General features: G+C 39.0%; 1 protein-coding gene across 2 annotated transcripts; it reads left to right on the top strand.

Moving 5' to 3' along the window:
• Positions 1-202: 202 nt before the first annotated feature.
• On the top strand, positions 203-26,753 carry LOC127660878 (sodium-dependent lysophosphatidylcholine symporter 1-A-like). Of its 2 annotated transcripts, XM_052151338.1 has the most exons (14): positions 203-479; positions 8,036-8,161; positions 10,259-10,383; positions 16,299-16,422; positions 18,134-18,212; positions 18,502-18,674; positions 18,785-18,875; positions 19,674-19,798; positions 20,321-20,404; positions 23,630-23,713; positions 23,803-23,915; positions 24,645-24,788; positions 25,258-25,437; positions 25,679-26,753. In XM_052151338.1, the coding sequence occupies exons 1-14, from the start codon at positions 390-392 to the stop codon at positions 25,722-25,724; spliced, it is 1,584 nt and encodes a 527-aa protein (XP_052007298.1). In that variant the 5' UTR covers positions 203-389; the 3' UTR covers positions 25,725-26,753. The 2 variants fall into 2 exon arrangements, with proteins under 2 accessions (XP_052007298.1, XP_052007299.1); XM_052151339.1 differs by lacking the exon at positions 20,321-20,404.

The raw sequence follows: 26,753 nt of genomic DNA, 5'->3' as shown, positions 1-26,753 counted from the left end.
ATATTTGTCAGTCAACTATTCAAAATACATTCGGGGCTACACTCAAAACAACAGATGGACAGATTATTTCTCAAATTCTCAGGGGAGGCAGAGCTTATCCTAGCACTGCCTCCCCCAGCCTCCCCCTAGACACGCCCCTGGTTCGGCTGCTTGTGCAGTGTGGCTCTTCTCTCTTGATATGTGTGACGGGGGAAGAGAAGACAGGCGTGGGCGTGGACACTTCAACATTCAAAGGAGACGGCAAGAAAAGTGGAGACTAGTCAGCATCTCGTTTCACTGAACTAGTAGAAGGTTAAAGCGGCATTCTGTCAAACTCTCTTACTTTATCAGAGCAAGCAAAGCCAGTGCACTTTGCTACTGAAAAAAAAATTATAACTCTGATTAGTGGAATGACAAGAGGAGAGGGAGACGAGCCATTTTCATCCGGCTTGATATCTTCAGCCAAACCAATGAATAAAGATGAATTCAAAATTGCCAAGGTAAGTCAAACTGTACAAAATAAATATAATAACTACTTATTAATATTTTATTTTTAACACCGTGATATTTATTTCTAGGGAAACGCTGATCACCTATTAATTGATAATGTGTTTGTGCTGATAGATAAAGCGTAACACATAAAAATGCTTTTTATAAGAGCACGTGGCATTCGCGCGCGACCGTTATTACACGCGGAAAAGCTACTCTCCCGGCGGCGTCTGACATCATTTATGACATACATTTCTAAATATAGAAATATAGGTTTACCGAAAGGAATGGCTATTAGTGTATTACATATTTGTTCACAAAGCATTTTGGCTTTGCTGAGACGTGTCTCCAAGCACCGTGAAGAAAAGCCGGCTTTAAAGGGTACGCGTTCACTCACGCGGAGGGGAATTCACAGCGATATATTTAGACTTCTACTTGAAGGCAGGGGTAAAACCGGGTGTTATCCCGGGGACGAATGGTCCGTGATAAACTGAAATGGGCCGCCGTGATATGCCGATCGGGACACAAAGCATCGCCGCGACAAGTTTCTATGTAAAATCCCGGGCCAATTTCTATTCCCAGTCAGCCCCTGCTTGAAGGACGTTATTTATACACGCATAATTTGCTGATGTTTGTTTGGTGTCATTGATTAACCAATTACAAATGAGAACGTTGCCAGAAACGCATCCTGTCCATGATGTACTATGACTCACAACAGGAACATTACTGGTCAAACACCTGTACAGTGGCCCTGTCCCAAATGGCACACTTCATGCGGACTTTCGGTCTCGTGGACTTAAATTGCGCGTGCTCGCTGAGTCTACGAGTCCGTGGGCCGTCCCATTTAGCATTTTAACGCTCTGAAGTGTGCTCTGAAGTGTGCTCAGCAGCGCCCCCTTTGTACCCTTGAAGCGGTCTTCCGCGAAGCCCGCATAGATCCAGGCTTCACGCACTTCAAATACCCAGGAGTCCTTGCGAAAGGCCAATCAGACAACTGGTGTGATAATTGATAACATGGCTGAGAAGAAAATATTTAAGTGTAAGTATCATTATGGTTTTTATGACTGTGTACATTTTACCAGTTGTTACCTACAGTTTATACAAACATTATGGTCATCGACCAGTGGTTGATGTCTCAAACATAGTAATAGCGCGCTGAATAATAGGCTGATCGCATAACGATTCATTATATAGAACCGAATGGCAGGGCTTTACTGAGACATATGTAAGTGAAGTATGGATATTTAAACCTGTAAATTAAAAACGACATAAAAAAAACAAGGTACACATAAAAAATATAAAATACATATATATATATATATATATATATATATATATGTATATAAAGAAAAAAGAAAATTAAACAGTAAATCAAATAATAATGACTTAATGCATTAACGACTTTTGACAAGTTATATGTTTATCTACAAAGTCAATAACATTTACTTGCTTACCCTTTCCTCCGTGCATAACATCAGCATTTGTATGCATGAAAAATAATCTTGTCTTCTACGACGTCGGAGCGTATAAATGTGATTTCTCTGCATGGCAAGCCATCTCGCAAACACAATAGTAAAAACAACAACAATAGGCAGCATATTTCCCCGAACTGAACCTGCAGCTCCTGTCCAACAATAACCACGCTTCACGATCGAGTCTGTCCCAAAAATACTTCTCAATGCGCCCTTGTGGACTTGCGCGAGGGGCCCTATAAGTCTGCACTACATGACGTCACTGAAGTGTGAACTCTGAGGAAGTCCACAAGTCCGGAGTGTGCCATTTGGGACAGGGCCAGTGAACTTACACATGCCACTACATAGGGTACAAATCATGTTTAAAGCTCGCAAAAACAATGAAATGTGGCATTTAGCCTTACAAAATAAAAGTTATGTTTTCACACCCAGTACCCCTTCCCTGAAGGCATTTTTGAAAGATTTACCTTCTAAAATTACATGGATTAATTTGATTAAAAAAAAAATCTGAATTCTGAGATTTTCAATTACTGCCCTCTGGAGTATACAGGTGGTACTACAAGCTTGCATTTCTCAGTTAAGCATTGCGATTAAAGTGCGTTAATTTTTGTCAAATTAATCGCACGTTATTAACACGTTAAATCCTTTAAAGTCCAGGTGTTAATTTTGCTGCTAGATTTTCCAGTATACTAGATAATAATAAAGTGTTTCTTAATAAGCTATACATTTATATTAAAATAATGTTTAGTTAGAGGTTTGTGTTTCTTTACATATTAAAGAGTATACCCAATTATTTCTACACAATAAAGTAAAGATATTCTAAACTGATTATGCAAAAAACAACAACACTGGTTTTGGCTTTGGATCGGTATCGACAGATACTGAGATTTCTGAGATCGGAATCGGATCGGAAGAGAAAAATTGCATTGCATCCCTAGTATTGGTGCTGACTACCACCCCTGGAGTCGCGAGTTGGAATCCAGGGTGTGCTGAGTGACTCCAGCCAGGTCTCCCAAGCAATCAAATTGTCCCAGTTGCTAGGGAGGGTAGAGTCCCATGGGGTAACCTCCTCGTGGTCACGATTAGTAGTTCTCGCTCTCAATGAGGCATGCACAACGAGCCACGTGATGAGATGCATGGATTGACGTCTCAGAACCTCAGGCAACAGACTTGTCCTCCGCTTCCCGGATTGAGGCGAGTAACCACGTCACCACAAGGACCTACTAAGTAGTGGGAACTGGGCATTCCAAATTGGGAGAAAAGGGGATAAAAAAAAAAAAAAGACTGGGGGGCCTTTCTCTGTTACTGCCACAAAGTTATAGTATGCTCTCCCTCCAGCTATTAGAAATGCTCCTATGTTAGATTGTTTAAAGAAATCTTTAAAAACTCATCTTTTTTAAACGTGTTTTTGATTAGAAGTTTGTTCTCTAACTTCTCGTTTGTTATTTTTAGGGCCCAAGCCTTGAAAAGGCAAGGCCCTATTGATTTCGTATTCGGGCACTTTTGGGGCTCTTAACGTGCTCGAAAACTCTGGAAACTTTGCACACGGGTCAGAACCCGTGGCCATTAGGGCCGGGCTGAAGCTGGTACCCGGGCGTGGCAGGGGGGCTCGACGGCGCCCCCTGGAACGGGGTCCGAAAACTTGGTCCATAAATCAAACATGCTTGAATGTAATAATATGAAACTCGGTACACATATAGATCTCATCGTTTCATATATCCTTCATACTTTTACTTTTTAACCCAGCCCAACAGGAAATCGTCTATTTAGGGTTGTTTGGAAAACATGCAATGGAATTTGAAATACTCCTCCTAGAGAATTCCACCAATCGCCACAAAACTCAGTCAGCATGAAGTCAAGACATTGAGGATGAAAAATTGTCGGCGGATTTTTGATATCTCGAACGGTTTGGCCGTGGCGAGGAAACAAAATGATGGCATGAAAAGAGAAACAGGAAGTGTGTTATAACTTCTGCATACATTAATTGATCTCGATGAAACTTCAGCAGTGTGATCGCTGTAACAGGCCGATCGCATGGATGTGACTATTGTGAGTCAAAGTTATAGCGCCACCAACTGGCAGAAGGAAGTGTGTCACTTTCAAAATGCTTTGAAATCACCCTCTTATTTTTACCCGATTTACTTAAAACTTTTGGTGTGTAATGTAAACACACGGCAGATGTAGACATGTGAAAGGATTATTGATATCTTGGATACTGTTGCCGCGGCAACTCTTCAAACTCGAATATTCTTTTTTGATGCTTTTGAGACTCTTAGCATTCTTGAAATTGCATGAAACTCGACAGACACATCACATTTATTAGCCAGTAGACATGTGCAAAGTTTCAGAAACGAGCGTGGTGCAGGGGCTCAGTAGAGCCACCTTTTGACAAAAGTGAGGGGGTTGGTTTTATACTTTGACCCACAGTCAAAAACTCAGTAATTATATTGTTCTCATCGAGCCGGGCAACTTTCTAATTTACAGTCATTAGCTCCGACCAACAGAAAGTCAGATATTGTGGTTTGAATGTGTATTTCTTGGAATTTTTCTCTCCATGTCTCTCTCTGACAGACAGAGTGCCCCTGCCTGTGTGTGTGTGTGTGTGTGTGTGTGTGTGTGTGTGTGTGTGTGTGTGTGTGTGTGTGTGTGTGTGTGTGTGTGTGTGAGCGTGTATTTATCACTTTGTGGGGACCAAATGTCCCCATAAGGATAGTAAAACCAGAAATTTTTGATCTTGTGGGGACATTTTGTCGGTCCCCATGAGGAAAACAGCTTATAAATCATACTAAATTATGTTTTTTGAAAATGTAAAAATGCAGAAAGTTTTCTGTGAGGGTTAGGTTTAGGGGTAGGGTTAGGTTTAGGGGATAGAATATAAAGTTTGTACAGTATAAAAACCATTATGTCTATGGAAAGTCCCCATAAAACATGGAAACACAACAAGTGTGTGTGTGTGTGTGTGTGTGTGTGTGTGTGTGTGTGTGTGTGTGTGTGTGTGTGTGTGTGTGTGTGTGGGGAGGGGGAGGGAGCCGGACAGCTTTCCAATTTACAGTCATTAGCTCAGACCAACAGAAAGTCAGATATTTTGGTTTGAATGTGGAACACATTGCAAATGAACTTTGAAGCCCCAAAAAGCACATAAAGTGTCACGAACCCCGCTCCTCTGCCCCATCCCCGCTTTCGTCGCACGCACACACTCCCTCCACGAGCTTACACGCTCGCTTCCCTCCCTCGAGCTCACGCTCGTTCTGCTCCCTCGAGCTCACACGCTCGTTCTGCTCCCTCGAGCTCACACGCTCGTTCCGCCCCCTCGAGCTTCCATGCTCGTTTTACTCCCTCGAGCTCGCAAGCTCGTTTTGCTCCCTCGAGCTCACATGCTCGTACGCTATCTCTTCCCCCGAGCTCTCACGCTCGTTTTGCTCCCTCGAGCTCTCCTGCTCGTATGCTATCTCCCCCCTCGGGCTCTCATGCACGCTCCTATGGCCAGAACATTATGACCACCTGCACTCGTCTCAATCACCCCTTTATTCATTTCACCTGCACTCGTCTCATCACCTTTCATTGTTTACACCTGCACCTTCCCCTGTAAATACCACAGCACATCCGTTTCACGGGTGTTGGTTATTGTTCTAGTTTACCCCGCATCTTCGCCCCCCGCTAGTCTCGTCTAGTTTTGTACTCCTCTCGTTTACCCCTTAGCTTGCCAGCCCCCCTTGTTCCCCTGTCTTTTCCTCTCGCTTGTCTTGTTTGTATATTGATTCCCCGACTTCGACCTCACGCTCCCTTTGACTTCTCTCTCCCGGATTTGCCCCCTTGTTTATATCTTGATTCCCCGGCTCTCGACCCTACGCTTTCCTCGACCATTCTCCATCTGGATTTTCCCCACTGTACCTTCGCCTGCTTTTTGCAAATAAAGCAGTTTTGATTCTCATTGTGACTGTCTCGTCTTGTGTGTGTGTGTGTGTGTGTGTGGGTCACATAAAGGGAGTATAAAGCAAGGAAGTGTGTTATAACTTTTGTATACATTAACTGATCTCGATGAAACTTCAGCGGTGTGTTCGCGGGAAGAGGCCAGTCGCATGGATGTGACTATTGTGAGTCAAAGTTATAGCGCCACCAACAGGCAGAAGGAAGTGTGTCACTTTCAAAAAGCTTTGAAATCACCCTCTTATGTCTCAAGTGAACAAACAGACCAACAGAAAGTCAGATATTTTGGTTTGAATGTGGAACACATTGCAAATGAACTTTGAAGCTCCAAAAAGCACATAAAGTTAGCATAAAAGCAAGGAAGTGTGTTATAACTTCTGCATACATTAACTGATTTCGATGAAACTTCAGCAGTGTGTCACATGGATGTGACTATTGTGAGTCAAAGTTATAGCGCCACCAACTGGCAGAAGGAAGTGTGTCACTTTCAAAATGCTTTGAAATCACCCTCTTATGTCTCAAGTGAACAAACAGACCAACAGAAAGACTAGATATTTTGGTTTGAATGTGGAACACATTGCAAATGAACTTTGAAGCTCCAAAAAGCACATAAAGTTAGCATAAAAGCAAGGAAGTGTGTTATAACTTCTGCATACATTAACTGATCTCGATGAAACTTCAGCAGTGCGTTTAATTATAATTACATTAATAAACCTGTACAAAGACCTCCAGATAAATACTGGCCTTCTGGATTAACACATTTAAGTGCTGCAAAAGATATTGACCTATGACATCCTATGACATTAAAAATTATTCTGCATTTGAATTACCTCATAGATGTGACTATTGTGGTTCACGGTCATAGGCCCTGTCCCAAATGGCACACGTCATATGAATTTTCAGTCTTGTGTACTTATTTCATGTGTCCATTAACTCCATGAGACCGTAGGGTGTCTCATTTTTCATTTTAGGTATCAGAAGGGTGCTCACGCATACTTTGTGGTCGATATGTGCCCTCGATGCGCACTTTTGCAGAGCCCACACTGATGCGAGCTCTACTGCACATATCTTCTCGACAGTCAAAGCGAGGTTACGTTATTGCCCATCGTGCACAGCGACCCTAAAGGCATGGGGTGGCGGTGCCACTGGCTTGGGCCCGCCATCGCTGCTTGCAGCTATATTTTTTACTTATATTTTATGCTCTGGTGTTGCGCATTACAAATAAAATGTTCTATTATTATTATTATTATTATAGTGTAAAGTGATCAATGGAAAGGAGGCGAGAACCGTCTTTTCATAATGAATAATATTTTACTGAGAAACTTAAAAGACAGCATAAACACACACATAACGTTCATGTCTGCTAACGATCTCTCTCTCCCGCACGACCCTCTGTAGTCGACCTCTATACCTCAGAGGCTTGATTAGCCTAATACGGGACCGGGTGTGTATGATCGCGACTCGGCCCCACCCTCCGCCCTGCCACATATAGCATTTTAATCTGAACAGTTAAAAATATCCCAATATGAAAATACATCTATTTACTTAGCAAAACCATTTTGAATAAATACAATGTCATAAATAATACCAATATGCTTATATTTCTTGTTGTTGTAGGCTAATGATGATTTAGTTATTGTGTCTGAAAGCTGAAATAAAAGAATTAGACATTGGTTCTGCATATCGATTATTGGACACACAAAACTTTATCGATATTGGTTGTAAAAGAAAATATCAGTCAATCTCAAAGACAGTTTTTTTTGTGCATGCAGTCAAACATTAATGGTGACATCACATGTGGAGTAGAACTTAAAATACAGCTAGAAGAGTTCATTCAGGCCACTTTGTCTCTGCACAGCCAGAACAGAGTGAGTGAAGATCTTATTACTGTTGGACAGAAACTCTAAGAGCCCTCCAGCAGTTATGAATGCTCTTTGATGCAGAGTTCTGGGATCACAAGAGTTTCTCTGTAAACAAAAGAGTTTCAGATGGGATGTCACAAAAACACAAACCAAAATAAATCAACTCTTACAGGCATGATTGTATCTCGTTCTATTGTGGTGAAAAGTTCAGTGGTCTCTCATGGCTCTTGGTTTAAATTTTACAATCACTTTTATTGTCCATCTTCATAATCTCCCTTTTTTCCATCCGTTCTGCTCTCCCCACAGCAAGAGAGGAAGAGAGCTCTGACTATGTGCAGTAAGGTGTGTTTTGCAATAGGAGGGGCTCCGTATCAGATCACGAGCAGCGCCCTGGGCTTCTTTCTACAGATCTTCCTGCTGGATGTAGCACAGGTGAGCATGAATACAGAATAATTATACCACCAGATCTTTATTATAACAATAAACTGTCTCAGTGTGTCTTTGTTACTGTATCAAATCACTCCATAATGCTTGATAGAATGGTGAGAAAATTACCTCTCTTTACTATAATGAAAGCACTCAAACAATGACCCAGAGTCCCAGGTCAAGGACAGATATGAAAGAGACATTGGGAGGGAAGTTATTAAGCATCAGTGAGGGCAGAAAGCAGGCATGCAGCTTCTCTGTTTTACTATATATTCCATAGTGTGACTTTAACATTGCTCAGCTCCAGTCAGTCAGAACTCCTGCTGCCTTATTATTGTAACAGTTTCCATAGCTATAGCCAATCAAATCTCATCCAAGTAAGGTGAGCAAACGACAAGATTGGATGTGGGTTGAATCATTATCTGAGGAAGGAAAGTCACAAAAACAACACAGTAAATATGGACACATGTTGGTGTAAATCACGCCTTCGTGATTGAATTATTTAAAGGGATACTCCAGCTGTGGGAAGATGAATGTGTATTTAATAGTGGTCATTTATGTAGTAGAAATGTGAAATTATTTTTGAATTTGAAGCATTCTAGACTGAGAAAAGGCAAAAAATGTATTTTTTACTCATGTGGCTGAAAGACAACAACTCCCAGAATGCACTTGCTTTGCCGCACTTACGAGGCCACTCCCAAACCACGATTATGCCGGGTGTCCAAACTCTGTACATTACGTCTTAGTAACAAAAAGAAATACAAAACAAATACTCACTTTACACTAAGCCGTCCATTTGTCCATGCAGGCTTTGGCTGGCGTTTCCAATTTATCTTTGGGATCCTGAAATAAGTTTCCAGGACCCCCCTGTCCATGTGTGGTACAAAACTTGGGTGCTCAGTTACACATGCTAGCGGTGCAGTTTCATCAGCGGATTCAGCGATCTCATGCAGAAGAAAATGGCATTGCTGAAATTCGCGACAGCAATAGGACTCTCTATCTGTTTGCATAGACGCACAGCGAGAGCACTGACACCACCAGTTCGCCCCAGCTCGAGACTGGCCGGGCTCTTCCTCCTGACCGCCAAGCAGGTCTTGCTCCCCTGCTGCAGCAGCTGCTCCGGCCGCCTCTTGTTCCTCCATCTCCCGCAACTGTTCGTCGCTGTATTGCGGCTCGTATAGGTAGCCGCGAGCATCCGATTCACACAAAAGATCTTCGAAATCCCCATCTGTCATTACTTCAAAACTTTCTTCCGCCATCGTGATTAGACTATTATACAAAGTTTTACAGAGCAAGAGCCTGTTAGCTTAGCTTAAAGATGGCTGACACTATCTTTACATTCTATGAGTAAGATCCCGCCTCATATGGGCGTGGTGAAAACATGCGGAACTAGCTACTAATACTGGCTGTAGTTTAAAGCCTCTGTCCCAAAAATCCTCCGATGACGCAAAATGACGATTTTTGCGTCATCAGAGGATTTTTTCCAGACTAAAAATGAAATTTTCTCTCATATCATGGGGATATGAGGGGGGGACGCAGGGTAATTCGAAAATACTACTGGTTTTCTACTGATACAAAGCTTAATGCTACATCCTGGAGTATCCCTTTAAGTGATTCTCAGCTAGTTTTGCTTTAAGATCCAGATTTTTCATTGGATAAAAAATGTGGTGACCCAATTCGATACCAAATCCATTACCCATATTTAATTTAATCTAGATCATATTATCATCGTTTTTTGAGGATATGGGGATGTTGCACAACCTGTCCATGTTTGCATCTGACTAATTTAGCTAGCTTCTACCAAGTAACCGATGAATTGCTATTAGGGAAAGCTACTATAGATAGGGGAAGCATTTTCTCCTTCCTTTTAAAATTAATAATTTTTTCTATCTCAAAGGCAAGGTTATATGGTCAGTTGCATTTTATTATTTAGCATTATTTTTTCCCTTCTTTCCACAACCCATATAAGAAGAGACCTGCGGCCCAATTTTGGTTGTGACCTGTCATTTGAGATCCACTGCTTTAGAGAGCCATGCCTGGTCATGCCTAACCCTAACTGTATGTAAATACTACAATAACTAATGACTGAATCTATCCTTCTAGTTGGATCCTCTCAATGCTTCTGTAATCCTGTTTGTGGGTCGGGTCTGGGATGCTGTTACTGATCCCACAGTTGGGTTTTTAATAAGCAGAACCCCATGGACACGCCATGGACGCATGCTGCCCTGGTATGTTCCTCTCAAAAACATCCATCAACAAATGCAATGCATTTACATTTATGCATTTGGCAGACGCTTTTATCCAAAGCGACTTACAGAGCACTTATTACAGGGACAATCCCCCCGGAGCAACCTGGAGTTAAGTGCCTTGCTCAAGGACACAATGGTGGTGGCTGTGGGGATCGAACCATCAACCTTCTGATTAACAGTTATGTGCTTTAGAACACTACGCCACCACCACTCCTACGCTACTGTAATGTGTGCTGAATATGTAATGTGTGATATACTCCCTTCTAAATTCTTGCTGAAATGACAAGGATATGGGACAAAATTCCATATCTTCTGAGCTGAAATTCTGGGAATGGGTCGTTTTTTTAGAAAGGGGCAAGAGGTCTAGCCAAGTCTCTTTAGCAAACAAATTTGCCCGGTTTCTAGGGTGGGTAGAGTCACATGGGGGTAACCTTAGGCTCACAGCAAGTGCATTGTAACTTCTAACCATGCACACCTCACACTCCATTATTGGGAACCAGCTGGTTCTGTTCCACATTAAAGAAATGTTATGTGTGTTGATGATGCAATTCACTTGATTATAATTTTGTACTTTAATGTTATAATAAAAGCCCCATCAAGCTTGACAGTGCTGAAAATTGTACTTGTTGCTGTAATGGAATGCAATAAAATTTGTTAATGAAATTAGTTAAATAATCTGCTTGCAAAGAGTGTGTCATCACACTAATATTTAGTTTATAGAATATGAATGCAGGCATAAAGAGATATTGATAGAGGAGTGAAATGCGATGCTTATCTAGACTAGAGTTACATTGGCTTGGTGTGCATTTATGACTCCAGTGGAGAAAAAAACTCTTGCTTTCGGATTGGCTGAGCCGACCACACCACCAGAATGAACCAGTCAGATTCTAAGTAGCATATATGAGATCTGGGAGAGGATGTTTGAAACAGCAGTTGCTGATCGCAATCAAAAAGGCTTTGTCCAGACAAACAGACCATGTGGCACTAACTTGACCACGCTATAAAAATGTGGATGGGGAAAATAAATGTTTAAAAAAATCAGAAATAAAATACATAAAGAATTAGAATAAATATTAAAAAAATTTACATTTTTGGCAGCCACATGGATGGGAACTATAAGAATTTCAAAAGGCCCATGATACTGTATGAAACATGGTATGTCTTTTTATATTTTGCGATGCAACATGAATTGTGATTCAGTTCTGATATATTTATTTGTGTAATGTTATGTGACTGTAGTGAGCAAAATAACAATATATTTCAAATATATTTAACCTAAATATATTGAATACATTTCATACTAAGCAGTTTCTCACCCGTCATGCTAAAAATATCTAGATGCAATCTATTCAATTTGCTAAAAAACAGAACTGCTTCCTGTTGATGTATTCATGCAATATAATGACAAGCATGTATTGCGGTACTAAAGTGTACAGCTGCCCCCCCCCCCTCCCCTCTCCAATTATCGGCAGCTCTCTGTAGGTTGTGCACAGTTTAAAAGCTTGATGGCATGAAGAAAACAGTTATGTTAATGAGAAGCAAGAGGAGTACATAGGCAATGCATGATAGGACATGGCTGAATTGGACTTCCCCTTGGAGGGCAACCACAATAATGGACAGGGCTTTTTTTTTTTACAGCGTCCTGTAGCGCCGTCATGATGATTTGCAGAGCAGCTGCCATACCAGAGTATTAGCAGTTAGTTTGCTCTCCATTTAGCATCTGCCAATCAGTTGTCTGTGATTTAACTGTTATATTTTTCACATATTTAAGCCAACAGATTCAACTAAATCTGACAATACATTATCAGTTCCATCAACAAAAAATACCTATACAACACGCATACCTTAACATCTCCATACATACAATCACATATGCAATCGAGCAAGTTATAGTTCCATATACGGTATGCAATTTCATGTGACTAATAACTTTTACCCAAATTTGGAATAAAAATACATGATAAATTGACTCACTGAATTAAACATGCAACCAGTTGAGGTAATGTGTCAACAATGCAGCATATTGCTATTTGAAATATGGCATACTGCGATATTTCATTCCAAATGTATCCTGTGCTCTTTCTATGAAACACTGAAGTTGTCAGCATTGGCATCTTAGAGGGGTTTTGCAGCCAGTGTATAGTGTATGCTGTCTGCTAAATCTTTCATCTAAAAGGGTTTACTCTGATTACTCGTATATAAAACATAAATACACCAAGCCTTTAATTTTAGTTTCTCCTCTTGTTTTTCAGTCTGGCTAAATAACGGTGCCAAAATAGATTGGAATTTAAATTTGATAATCATCCCCCTTTCCCTGTTTTGACTGTGGAGAGGAAAGAAAACACAAGATACCCCCACTGTGAACTTTGGGTTGGGGAATGACAGCTAGTGGTCTCTGTTTTTCCATTGAATTATTTAATAAGTGCTCAGAGCTTTAGAATGACCTGACGTGATTAGAAATCCTGTTCACATACCACCAAACTTTCACTGACCTAATCAGAGCCCTTTCTTCAGAACCACAGTCTGGCCCTGGGGGAAAATAATGATCCTCACAAAGTTATTACCTCAAATTACCTCATAAGGATGCAAAAAACACTTGCATAACTGTATTGCAGCCCACTTCAGACCAGCAGAGTTTCTATCAAGGATTTTGTACTTCAGTTCTTTGATGCAACAAGATATTGTATTTTTTTTTTGCCAAACTAAAGTCAAGCATATTTAACAGGCTTTATTTACTTAATAAAGTTAGATAGTGATGGTGATGATGATCAGATTTTTGAGCCAAGTGGATTTTAAAAGCAACTTCCAAAATTGTGTATCTTTGATTATTAAGTTGCAGGATTATTGTAAGTAGAAAAAGTGTTTGTCAAAAACGTGGCAAAGTTCATTCATTCACATGAATAAATTTAGACAAATTGTATGCATATCTTATCTCACCGATGTCTTGAGTGAATCAGTACTGCCACTTAAGAGCTGTTGGAAAAAATTGTTTCAGCGATGCATTGTGATTTATTCTCAAACGTTTCTGAATTGATTCTCAAAAGAATCAGAATCGATTCTGAGTTCAGTTTAAATCACGGCAGAGCAGTGGTGCGCACCAAAGACAGATGTAAAAACAAAGATGTGAGTTAAGTGCACTCACTAAAGTCAAGTGCACAAACACGACTGTTTGCAGACCAGCTGTATCAAACAAATGACCATTTGTGCCCGAATGAAACTACGATCCCGAAATTCTTTCAAAACCCACGCACATAGCAACGGGAGAGTTTATTCATGATAAGAAGCCAACAAACAACACGAAAGACAAGTTCGCGCCCCCCGATGCCTTTCTCTACGCTTACGCGCTCTCCATTTCATTGGCTTTTGTCAATGCCGGTCACTCGTTTGTCAGGACAGTGCGCACACAGTACTCGCAGAGCAAATAGATAGAACAGTGCATACAGGGCGCTTGATATATTTCTGAAGCAACAACAAATTTAAACCGTTTTACTATCACCTGTGCAGGTGAGGAGAGGCGAAGCTGACAGCCCCACTCTCATAGAAGCAGATATATCTCATCCTGGACAAGCAACTTCCACTTGTGCTTAAAAATGAAAAAGAATATCATGGCATAGATTCATTTTAAATAATCATTAAATACTATTAAATGATATACAATGCTTAAACAAAATACAAATAATAATATAATCAGTTGAAGTAATAGTATTCAGTGTGTTTTGATGGAGAACCAATCTTTTTTGTGCTTTTAAGAGATTTTTTTATAAGGTTCTAAAGAAAGAAACTGAAAAACGGAGTTACTCTTAAACTATAGAAGCATTTATTTAATCTTGTAGATGTTCCATGTTTTGTTCACAGCTCGCACTGTATGTAAAATGCCAGTTTATGTAGTGTGACTCATTCTGATTTTTAAAACAGCTGTTAAATAAAAAGCTGAAAGGGAAAAAATAGAGAGTAAAAAATAAATTTTTAAGAAACTGAAAAAGAATGATATTGAAGGACAAGATGCATCGAGATTCGTTTTATAATCAAACCGTTACCCTTTGAATCGTAATTGAATCGTGAATCATGAATATTCACACCTCTACAGCCACTGGCGCCCCCTCAACAAATATAGATGATAGATGTACAGGAACGTTTGGTTTCAGAATGACTTCAAGTGGTCACGGTGCCCAGAGTAGTGGGCACTGCCTTGAAGGCCAAGTTAATTTTATTAAATGTTATTTTCTATATAGCGCCAGATCACAACAGAAGTAATTTAAGGTTACCTTTCCTATAGAACAGGTCTATACCTTGTTATTGTATTAAACAAACTAAATAGCCCTTATGTTATTTATCTTATTTACACGACGGCATGGCATTTCTCCCTCTACATGGTCGCGCGTCCTCAGCTCTCTGTATCGCGCACGACGGAGTTCCGCCCCGATGCGCGCGCACGCATACACACACACACACACACACACACACACACACACACACATGTGCGCGCACACACAGGTGAGCATAGGGGTGTTCGATCCAGGTTTTCTGGTACGGAGGTATGCATAATTACAAACTAGAGTCACTCTGTTATCTACTTTTAAAGAGATAAGCTACATGTAGGATAAATGCAAAGTATCTGCGACAGCTCTGACGCGGTGTAATGCCGCAGTCACACTAGACTTTGAGTCTACTCAAACGCTGCAACGGTCGTGATATGACGTCACATTAATTCAACATATAAAAAATTGTAATACACTCAAAATGTAAAACAATCTACTCGACTTTTCTGCAAAAATATTATTTTTATTGGGATTAGACACTCACAAGTGAGTGATTTCGAACACAGTAACAGAGTCGACACCGAGAGTCGATTCCTGTGATGGAGTCGACCCCGACTTTGGGGCTATACAGAGTCGAGGAATCGACTCTTTTGGAGTCGACTCCCCATCACACACTCCCACCAGCGGACAGAGAGCGCTCGTCGCAAATATGTCGCGTCAACCACATGAAAAGCAGACAAAAATATCTGCGTTTTTTTAAACGCTCCCAGGGTGGTGAAAATGGCAACACTCGCTCTCCTGCGACTCGAGTAGCAGCCGGAGTAGCTCTCCTGCTCCGAGTCCAAGTACAGAAAAGAGCCCAAGTGCTGCACGCCCTGCCCCCGACAAGCAGCAAAAGTCCATGGGTCGTTCGCGAACGAGTCGGTTCTAAGAGCCGTCTCTTGTAGATGAACGTTGGGAGCCCGATCTATTAATAAAAATATTAAGAAAATGAAGATATGAACAATCAAAAGACTTAAATGAATATAATTAACTAATTCAAAGAACGAAAAAATAAAATAAAACAATATAGGCCTAAATGCTCAAGCGCACACACATTCGACTGTTTGCTCAGATTAACAGGCTCACCTTTTGTTCCTGTCAATCAGACACGCAGTGTCAACCAATGAAACAAAGATGCGTGAGGGAGGGCGGAGCCAATTTATGTTGTTCAGATTGTATTAATTTTGAATTGTTACATTTATATGCACTTTGTTTATATATATTAAAAAGTTATACTTTAAATGCACATGTGAACTAGCATCCTTCTTTTTTACATTTATTTAAATTTGTGGAATGCTGCAGTTTCGCTAATTGTGATTTATGTTTCTTTGATATGGTGTAATATTCTATTATCAGTACCGCCACTGCCTACACGCATACTACGCAGTTTCGTAGGGCACCAACCACCCCAAAGCTGTAAACCTAGGGGAAACACTGCAGAGATTTGAAATGTGTTGTGATTTAGAATCCCTTTTCATGCACCACCAAACTCTCAGTGGTTCAGTTAGTTTGACTTAAATTAAACCCTGCACAGAAGGGCCCCTTGTTTAATGCCTGATGAGGATGGCGATGATGATGGCTGTCTCTCTGCAGGATTCTGGTGTCCACCATGCCAGCTGTGTTGTGTTATTTCCTGATATGGGTGGTTCCTCCCATAGAGCAGGGCAAGATGATTTGGTATCTGCTCTTCTACTGTCTCTTCCAGACTCTTCAGACAGTTAGTACACATACACTTTTAACATTTACAAACCGTGATGCTATATATATATGTAGTTGCATATACACTCTCAGTTAAAATTTGGACTCACTTGGCTGAATGGCTCATGTTTCCCATTCATTTTAAAAATATTTACATCAAAAGGCTTATGCTTGCTTGAGATTTTTGTAGACAACTTCAATTATAAATTTATTTACATTTTATTCATGCCCAGAGTATGCAGAGTTGTAATCTAGACAAAGGGTAGGGCTGGGCGATATGGCAAAAAATATTATCACGATATTCAATCACATTTGCACATCGCAAATTCTTTTGAATTTCCAAAAGAAATAAGAGAAAACAAAATCCTAAAAAGTCTAAATAGTCTTTAAAAAAACTGCATTGGGGGCCCAGACACAGCCAACGCAGTGGTGTCTGAGGGATTTGCCATGAAAATATTACAACACTTTATAGAGTTTATCAATTGAGTGCAATGGATATGAATGTTATAAGATGACCTGATCATTTTGAATCATAATGACAGTATATATTTTTTTACATTAAAATTATTTTCATATTTCTTTACATACAGATATCCAAGTATGGGGCATAGAAGCCCTTCTGACTGAGGAATGATACTATATGGGGTTATCTCTAGAGATGAAAATGTAAAAGTCTGAAAGGACCATTTTTCTATTTTCATTAAAGTGAGAAAGACTAGGCTACAAACTACTAATTGTTTTGTCTTTCATCCTTGTCAGAGATGATAACATCTGAATAATTTCACAAAATAAGAACTGAAATCTATTTGTTTATTATTAAAGGCTTGGAACATGCTGATTAATAAAACTAAATTTAGAAAGAAAAAACTGTATGGTCTAAAGGCACTCTGGAAACACGCAACTCATGTTTACGCACATGTGGGGAAAAGAGGAAGCGGGTGCAGACCGGGACAGGGCATTAGTGAAGCATGTTTCAGTGCTAGATAAAAATATTCAAGAATACAGCTCAGAAAGATCAGATATGATGTAACCGGCACTGTTGTTTTGTCGCGCTGCTCACTAGAGATGATGAGAGGGCGTAACCGTCGTCATGATATCGTGCAGTCAAGATTAAATCAATCGGGTCCGGATCCGGGCAATAGCAACTTCATACAGTCTGAGGCTGAGTTTCCACTGAAGCGAAGAAATCCGCACAAAGCCACTCCCAACGCTAGGGAACCGCATGCCCCGCGCTGCTGTCAATTTTACAATCCACTGAAGCGAGCTTGACGCTCGGCTTCCATAGGAAGGAATTGAAAGCGCTCACTCACATTCGCTCAGCATGCGCCAGTGGAAACATACGACAAGAATGCCAAACTGCTAGTGTTTTTAGCAACACACATGTCTAGATGTAGAACACAGGCTAAATATAGAAAATTACTCAAAAGCTTATCGTCAATATCACGATAAATATTGATATCGTTTTATCGCCCAGCCCTAACAAAGGATGACTACTTTTTGAAGAAGCTACGATAAAATATATTTTTGATTTTGAGTTAACATTTTCCATACTACTTCTGTTTATGTTATTTCATAGTTTATATGTGAAAAATTTTTATAATAAAGAATGAGTAGGTGTGTCCAAAGTTTTGACTGGTTATATACAGTATAATATGTGCATATATTAATGCTATACTAGTAAGCCAGTAATGAGTAACTGTTTGTTTGTTTGTATATGTGTGTGTTTGAAGTGTTTCCATGTGCCATACTCTGCTCTGACAATGTTCATCAGCACTGAGCAGAGAGAACGAGACTCAGCCACAGCGTACCGTAAGAGCATACACAACCATTTCCATGCCTTAGTACATTTCGAATACTGTTACAATCAGTTATGTAACACACTCAGCAACACATTACAACCGTAAAATATGATGACAGACCTGTTTCTTTCCAGCATACTCGGACTGATGCTATAACTTCAGATCTGCCCTGTTTCTATGTATGTCTTTATTCAGACAGGCAGGAAAACAAAAAAAAAAGTGCAGAAAGCTCAAATGTGAAAAACAGAATGTGCTGCGCAAACAAAGCCTTACTGTCTCTCTCTTTCTCTCTCTCTCAGGTATGACTGTAGAGGCGATGGGTATGGTAATTGGCACTGCCGTCCAAGGCCAGATTGTGGGCATGGCCAACAGCCCCTGCATTAACAGTTCATCTCTGAACAGCAGCTCCAATCACTCTATGCAGGAAAATGCCACTCAGATCACATTGAATGAATATAAAATATTTAAAGAGGTGAGAAGGGGTGTTGCCAATATGAACAGACCAAGTTAAGGTAGTGGATGGTTTCATATTCCATCAGCCTTCAGCACCTGATCATAATCACATCTCTCTCTTTCTCACAGAGGTGTGCGTATATGATTGCTTCTGCAATCATAAGTTTAATCTACATTATGTGTGCTGTTGTGCTGTTTCTTGGAGTGAGAGAGCAGGACAGTGAGTTAAATTGCTTACACACACACACACTTGCTTAAAATAAAGCATAAGCCACAAGAGGCTATGTGTTTCAGTGATTTGACCACAGTTAAGGGTGTTTTTAGGAATGATTCAAAGTAGAGTATAAATTATTGTAACAACAATATGAGAAGTTAATATTATGTACTATAAAATAATAAAATAGGAGAAAACAGTTCTTCTGCCAAATAATTTATTTCTTAAAGATGCTGTAAGCAATTTTTTTTTCATAGAAAGGTATGCAAAGAGATTCATACTATTCCCTTATGGTAATGAAATAAGTGTTGTGAGATATCTCACCTGTCTCTGGGACAGCACTAGACTGCATAAACAAACAAACAATGTGTCAACCGGCCGCATCCTCGGACTCTTTCTGTCTGTCAATCATTTTGCGCATTCTCATAGTTTTGTAGTTGCAGCGAATTATTGAGGCTTAATGCCATTTTTATGCCATGTTGTCCATAATAGTTGTCAGTTGAGGGGATTATTTTGCTGTTGTTTTTGACAACTGTTTTTGTAAATGGGGGGCGTGGCTAATCCAACGTTTTAGCTTGTGGAAATTCCAGATGGCTAAACTCGCTTATAGCACCTTTAAGGATAATGTTTGCAGTTGCCAAACAAGTAAGCAACTTGCTAAATTAATTTAGAATGTAAGGTCACAGGTATGCTTTCACTAATCACAGTTTGGAGTCAGAACTATCTGTTTTATAACATCACAAACATTACCTCATCAGTAACTTTTAATTATAGCAGAATTGTAATAATTTTTCTCCATTTCAGATGAGGGTGGTTTAAAAAACATGCAGAGGCGTGCATCATTCCTAACTGGTCTGCGACTTGTGATGGGTCATGGGCCATATGTTAAACTTGTGCTGGCCTTCCTCTTTACCTCACTGGCCTTCATGGTGAGACAGATGCTTTAGAGATGCATTAAAACATGTGAACATCTATGAAAAGGCACATTCGCTCTATGAAATCATGCAGGCTGTACTTATTTAACATCCTGTTTTATGGTCATCACATTCACAGAATCCACATTATTTAGGTACAGACTTTGTGTTTTCAGGTCAATGATGTCTATGATGCTGTGTTTACATATAGAACAAAACTATAACAACTATAAAAAATCAGCTTATTATAAAACCTGACAAAACAAGTAAACAATGTTTACATGAGATTTTGTCATTCTCTGTTGTTTCTGGGAAAAAATGTAGATGTGCTGATTTGGTTTTGCTTAATAACGTAAGATGTGCATGAAAACATACTCTGTAAGAGTTTAGGTTCAGGATAATAGTCAGCATTAGAGCAGGTCTTCGGTCAAGACAAGTTTAGAATTTAAGACTGAAGTTAGGTTTGAAGGCACTTTGTTTACAGTAATCCTCCTTCTCTTAATGATTCTCAAATGTGTGTTTGTTTTTCTTTCTCAGCTGTTGGAGGGAAATTTTGCTGTGTTTATCAAGTACACACTGGGATTCCGAAACGATTTTCAGAATATATTACTTGTCATAATGGTGAGGGTCACGGGAGTGTTTTCAATCAACTGCGTAAATAAGTGTTTGTATGCGTGAATTGTTAGGTTTTGTGACATAAAACTGCACTCTCAGGTTTGGATGTGGTTAGCCATCTCCATAGCAATGAAAGACCTTTTGTTTCTTGTTTAGAAGCAGCATTGATTTGAGTTGACACATGAAGAGTGTTTTTAACTTTGGCAATCTGTGCAGAATTTGAACAAAAACTCAGCATCCATTAAATAAATGTGTGAAAGATGCCCACCATTTCATCACTGTTATATAATATGTAATCAGGGGTGGGAAGAGTACTGAAAAATCATACTCAAGTAGAAGTACTGTTACTTCCCAAAAATGTAGTGTGAGTAGAGTAAAAATAGCTGTCCTAAAAACTACTCAAGAGTAAAAGAGTAGCTCATTTAAAAGTACTTATGAGTAGTGAGAATTGAGGACCGAGTTGCAAAACCTATGCCCCATTATAATGAACACTGTATGCCAACTTTTATAATACATCACTTATCTCTGATAAACACTACATGAATCTAAATCTATACTATAAATGTTCAGTCAATTAAAAGGGAGATATGATAACAGAAATTAAATGATTAAAAGTTATTTTCAATACACCGATCAGCATTTTAAATGGTAATGTATGAAACAATTACATTAAAATCAGTTTATGTGTAGGGTCTAAATTTCCCTTAATGCCAACAAAGCGTTATTGTTGTGCATAAAGGAATGCAAAAAAAAAGGATCACTTGGCACATCATGCCCTGCACTATAGAGGAGGTAGAGCAGGCATGGGGAAAGTTGTTTGGTCACAATCATGCTTAAAATGGAATAATTCACCCAAAAATGAAAATTCTCTCATCATTTACTCACCCTCATGCCATCCTGGATGTGTATTTTCTTTCTTCTTCAGAACACAAATTAAGATTTTTGGAAAAATGTCTCACCTCTTTTGGTCCATACAATGAAAGTGAATCGGTGCTAAAATATTGAAGCTCCACAAATCACATTAATCAGCTTAAAAGTAGTCCAATCCATGTGCTTCCAGTGGTTTAATCCATGTCTTCAGAAGCGATATGATAGATGTGGTGAGAAACAGATCAATATTTAATTCTTTTTTAAATATTCTCCTCCATGTTCAGTCAATCTCCACTTTAACTTTCACTTTCTTCTTGCGTTTTTGGTGATTCACATTCTTCATACATATCGCCATCTACTGGGCAGAGAGAAGAATTTTTAGCAAATTATTTTTAAAATGACTTAAATATTGAGCTGTTTCTCACCCACACCTGTCATATCAATTCTGAAGTCATGGATTCAACCACTGGAGTTGTTTGTATTACTTTTATGCTGCTTTTATGTGCTTTTTTGAGCATCAATTTTGGCACCCCCTCACTTACATTGAATGGACCTACAGAGCTGAAATATTCTTCTAACAATCTTAATTTGTGTTCTGAAGGAATTTATAGACAGATGGCATGAGGGTAAATGATAAGAGAATTTAAATTTTTGTGTGAATTATTTATTTAAGCACATGGGGGGCCACATTTTCCTCCTTTTGATATGCAATGTTCCACATTGATTTAGTTCTTGTAATGTTTAAGACAATAAATAGTCGTGTTCTCATTCTAATGCATGATGCACAATTTTCTGAAGTTTGTGACTGGTGGAATGTTCTGCCGAATTTGTTCTGCCGAATTTGTTCTGCAAATGTTGACACTTTTCTATCAATATAAAGGCTAAGCATAATTATAAAATATTTTATCATCTCTACTTTCCTGGTAATTTATTATACCAATTCAAACACTCTCTACATCAGGGGTCAGTATTATTAGAAATGAGATAAATATTATTATTAAAAATGTCACTGTTTTATTATATTAAATTAATACTTCTAAAGGTACTCAAGTTATTCGGCCAAAAGTAGTGAGTGGTCTTCTCGTTAATGTTGTTTGATTAATAGCCTTTATATGACAATTCGGTTACATGTACACTTCAAGTCCAACATTTTTATGCAAATACGCTTTTTGCCCAACTGTAAGTTCATTTTAGACATAAACGACTGCGTTTACATTAAATCCTCATCAAGACGGCATTGGCGGAATTATAAAGTGTATTTGACCATTTAGGCGCATTAGCACTCAAACATTAGCCGCTTGTCAATCAAACAGCACGCAGCTACACACGTCAGGAAATAAAAAATAAATATTTTATATTTCATCTAGATCAACCAACCAGTGGTGCTCTTGCTATTGCAATTGATGTAATGAACTCCCCTGTTCTAGATGTAGAACATAGGCTATATATGGAAAACTACACAAAAGTTTGATCGAGGACATCTCTCTTTTTTCCGATAAACATCTAGATCATTTTATTGCCCAGCCCTATTGATAACATTGTATTAATCTCTCATTAATCTAATCACAGAATCCCAATAATCTCAGTGTTAGATAGTTAAATGACACACAGAATCTAGTAAGCAGAAATATTACATTTACCTCTATATGTTTCTTCAAATTAGAGGCAGGATTAATGCTGATATCTGGCTTAAGCAAGTTAAACTCACATGACACGATCATGCAATTTACCTTTTTCACTGTGAAAAGCCCTTCCAGGTGCAGCTGTGATGTTCAGGTGTAAACTATGCTTGAGGCATTCTTCACATCCATAACAGTTGGTGCCAGATCTGCAGCTGCCGTTCAAGTTTTTTTACGTGTAATTTGATTTGACGGGAGTCACGAAACTCTCCCTAGCCAATCATGTTGATAGATAAAAATGGAGTGGCGGTGGCGTAGTGGGCTAAAGCACATAACTTGTAATCATAAGGTTGCTGGTTCAATCCCCACAGCCACCACCATTGTGTCCTTGAGTAAGACACTTAATTCCAGGTTGCTCCGAGGGGGATTGTCCCTGTAATAAGTGCACACTGTAAGTCGCTTTGGATAAAAGTGTCTGCCAAATGCATAAATGTAAATGTAAAAATAACATCAGGACAGGGAAGTAGCAAACACAGACGGTGGGAAAATAGCACAGTAAAAGTACAGTTACAGCACTTAAAATATACTCAAGTAAAAGTATAAAATTTTTAAACTACTTAAAGTAAAATTATTGGGAAAAGGTAGTTAATTACAGTAACGTGAGTATTTGTATTTCATTTATTTACACCCCTGATGTAATTAGGTTTTGTAGTAATAATTAATGCATGATTTCTCTTCCTAGCTATCTGCCACTCTCACCATTCCCATGTGGCAGTGGTTCCTCTGTCGGTTTGGGAAGAAGACTGCTGTATACATTGGCATCACAGTGGGTATCTCATTCTTGTGTTTACATCTCTGTGAAATGTGTATGATGGAAGTGATCATGACCTTAGTGCATGTGTGTATGTGTTTTAGTGGGCTGTGCCCTTTATGATCTTGGTGGGCTGTGTAAATAGTAGTCTCATCATATCCTACGTCGTATCCATTGCCGCTGGTGCCAGTGTGGCTGCAGCCTTCCTCCTGCCCTGGTGAGTGTTTGGCTGTGGCTTCCATAAAAAAGTTCAAATAAAATAAAAAATAACACTATTAGGTGTCATAACAGATTTTCAGATTTCCAAAAACATCTCTAATATATATTTTTACAAATTATAGAGTAATGAACATAATTTAAGGGATAGTTCACCACAAAATTAAAATTCTCATCATTTACTCAACCTCATGCCATCCCAGATGTGTACGACTTTTTTTCTTCTGCAGAACACAGGAGATTTTTAGATGAATATCTCAGCACTGTAGATCCATAGAATGCAAGTGAATGGTGATCAGGCATTTAGGTGAGTAAATTATGAGAGTATATTCATTTATGGGTGAACTATCCCTTTAAGTTTTCCTCCAAGGAAGGAGAAATGAGAGAGTTAAAACTAATATGGCCATTGATCCAGTTACATAACTTGCCCCAAGTTAGGGGAAGGCTCTGTTATGCCAATGGCTAAGATTAAGCAAACAAGTGAATTTCATAGGTTTTATAGTATGCTTTTCTCAAACACAGGTAGCTGTAAATGATGGCCTCTTCCTCAAAAAAGTGTCATTTAAAAAATTCTTGATTAAGAGGGCGATACAGCTTCCTGACCTCTCTTACCACACTCTTCCCTACACCAATAGCCACTGGCTTTAGCTGAGTCTGAATGAATACAAGGAGACCCTGTCTCCAACACTCAGCATTTTAAGATGTGAAAGTGGATGTGCTTCTGTTCCAGGTCCATGCTTCCTGATGTGGTAGATGATTTTAAAGTCCAGAATCCTGACTATCATGGCCATGAGGCTATTTTCTACTCCTTCTATGTTTTCTTCACCAAATTCGCCTCTGGAGTGTCACTTGGAGTATCAACGCTGGCATTGAGGTAACTCTTTCTCTCTTTCTTCCTTTTTCTGTGTGTACTGAGTAACCAAACAAGAAAACCTGGAAATAAAAGGGAATTTTAACATTTAGATTTTCATGCCTGGACATATTTCCAAATTGATAAATTCCTAAAAGTTATGGAAATTTTGATATTGAATATTGATTTTTTTTTTTTAGTTATGTGGCACTCTAAAATATTTTATTGGCAAGAAATAGCTCTTTGAGTGCAATCCATATTAAAGGACATTCATTGGTCAAAAGGTCTGGGAACCCTGATGTGTAGTAAAACGCCCATTTGTGTGCTTGTGAGAGTATACCGGTAATTATAAAGTAATAACTTAAGGTTTTAATTGCTCTGCATATTTTGGTATGTGTAACAAGCATACCTACTGCCCACGAAAATAACCAGTGATGGACACAATCAGACTTGCACACTTGCCTTCATGTTCCTTTGCTTTCTGTCTCTTCAGTTTTGCAGGTTATGTGACAGGAGGTTGTGTTCAGCCTGATTCTGTGAATATGACGTTAAAGATTTTGGTGTCCGCTGCTCCTGTATCACTTATAGCTATGGGGCTGCTCATCTTTAAAACATATCCCATCGATGAAAAACGCAGGCAGTACAACAACAAACAACTGCAGCTGCTACTGCGGTAAGACATACACACTTATGTAAGAAAGCCCCCCCCCACCCTTGTCGCTAAAATACGGTACATGTGTAGTGTCCTGTATGGGACTTCTTCAAATCTGCCTAAATATGGAACGTCCCAGCTAATTTGGGACAGTTGGCCAGCCTGTGTTCAGAAAATGCCAGTATACTCATGTTAGCAACACTTGAGATTCTCTAGTAATTTCTGCTGAAAATAATTGTTGTAATTTTTTCTTCATCTGTAGGCAAAGTGACAGTCATGTCTCTGAAATGGGAAGCCTTGCAACCTGAAATAAAAGCATAAAATACCAGGCATGGCTGTTCCTTGCTCTGGCCTACAGAGAGCGGCAAAATACATCTTAACCACTGCAAAGAGGAAATCTATCATCTGAAATTTCAGAGAGAACTCTCCTTGCTCAGCTGGTTAACTCGACCAATGGAGGATAGAGATAAACCCTTTTATATATATATATATATATATATATATATGTATATATATATATATGTATATATAAAATTATAATTTTTTTTTTTACAACCTTAACACAACAAGGTTGCTGCTTTCTAACAACTACAGCTTTTCCTGGTGAACAAAGGAAGGCTTATAAAGTGAGATACATATAAGGTTAAAATTACTAATAGAAAATTGTTGGCAACTATCTTTTCTCGTTTCTTGAGATGATGGATGCACATTAATTAATGTTAAGGAATTGCAGTTATCTGAAGAAAATGTTGTTCTTTAATATTGTGATGAAATGTTTTGTTTTTGCACTAATGGGATTTAGCGGTAATATATTTATAATTGAAAAACTTTACACTTGAAAGATTTGAAACCCTTGTGCTTGTTGTGGGCCAATTTATTAGACTGAGGAAGATGACACTTTATTGTTTGAGTAAAACATTTTCATGTTTCTGTTTTTAATTACAGTGCCTTACAATGTGCAAGATAATGGTGATTTACCAAAACCAGATAAAATTAGATTATAGCAATGAACATAAGACATACATTTATTTAGTCACAGCTCTTGGGACATCAGTTATCTGCATGTATGCAGCTGTGCCAAAGAAGGCAATTAGGATAACTAACAGACTAGAGCAACATTGAGATGAAAGGCTTTAATGTTTATTTGTGCAGTTTTTTTTATGTTTGTGTGTGTGTGCGCACATTTGAGAGAGTGATAAATATGATTGTGTGCATAGTAAAGCAATATTAGTAGTTTAAAGGACTGTTAGACTGTGAATAATGATTACGAATTCTAAAGAGAATACTGTGAGTTCTCTGATGCGCTGAGTGCTTTATAAAAAAAATTAAATAAGCTA

The sequence above is a fragment of the Xyrauchen texanus genome, chromosome 20 (genome assembly GCF_025860055.1).
Source record: "Xyrauchen texanus isolate HMW12.3.18 chromosome 20, RBS_HiC_50CHRs, whole genome shotgun sequence".
Classification (NCBI taxonomy): Eukaryota; Metazoa; Chordata; class Actinopteri; order Cypriniformes; family Catostomidae; genus Xyrauchen; species Xyrauchen texanus.
Note: the sequence above shows the minus strand (reverse complement) of the source record. Positions and strands in the feature narration are given on the sequence as shown.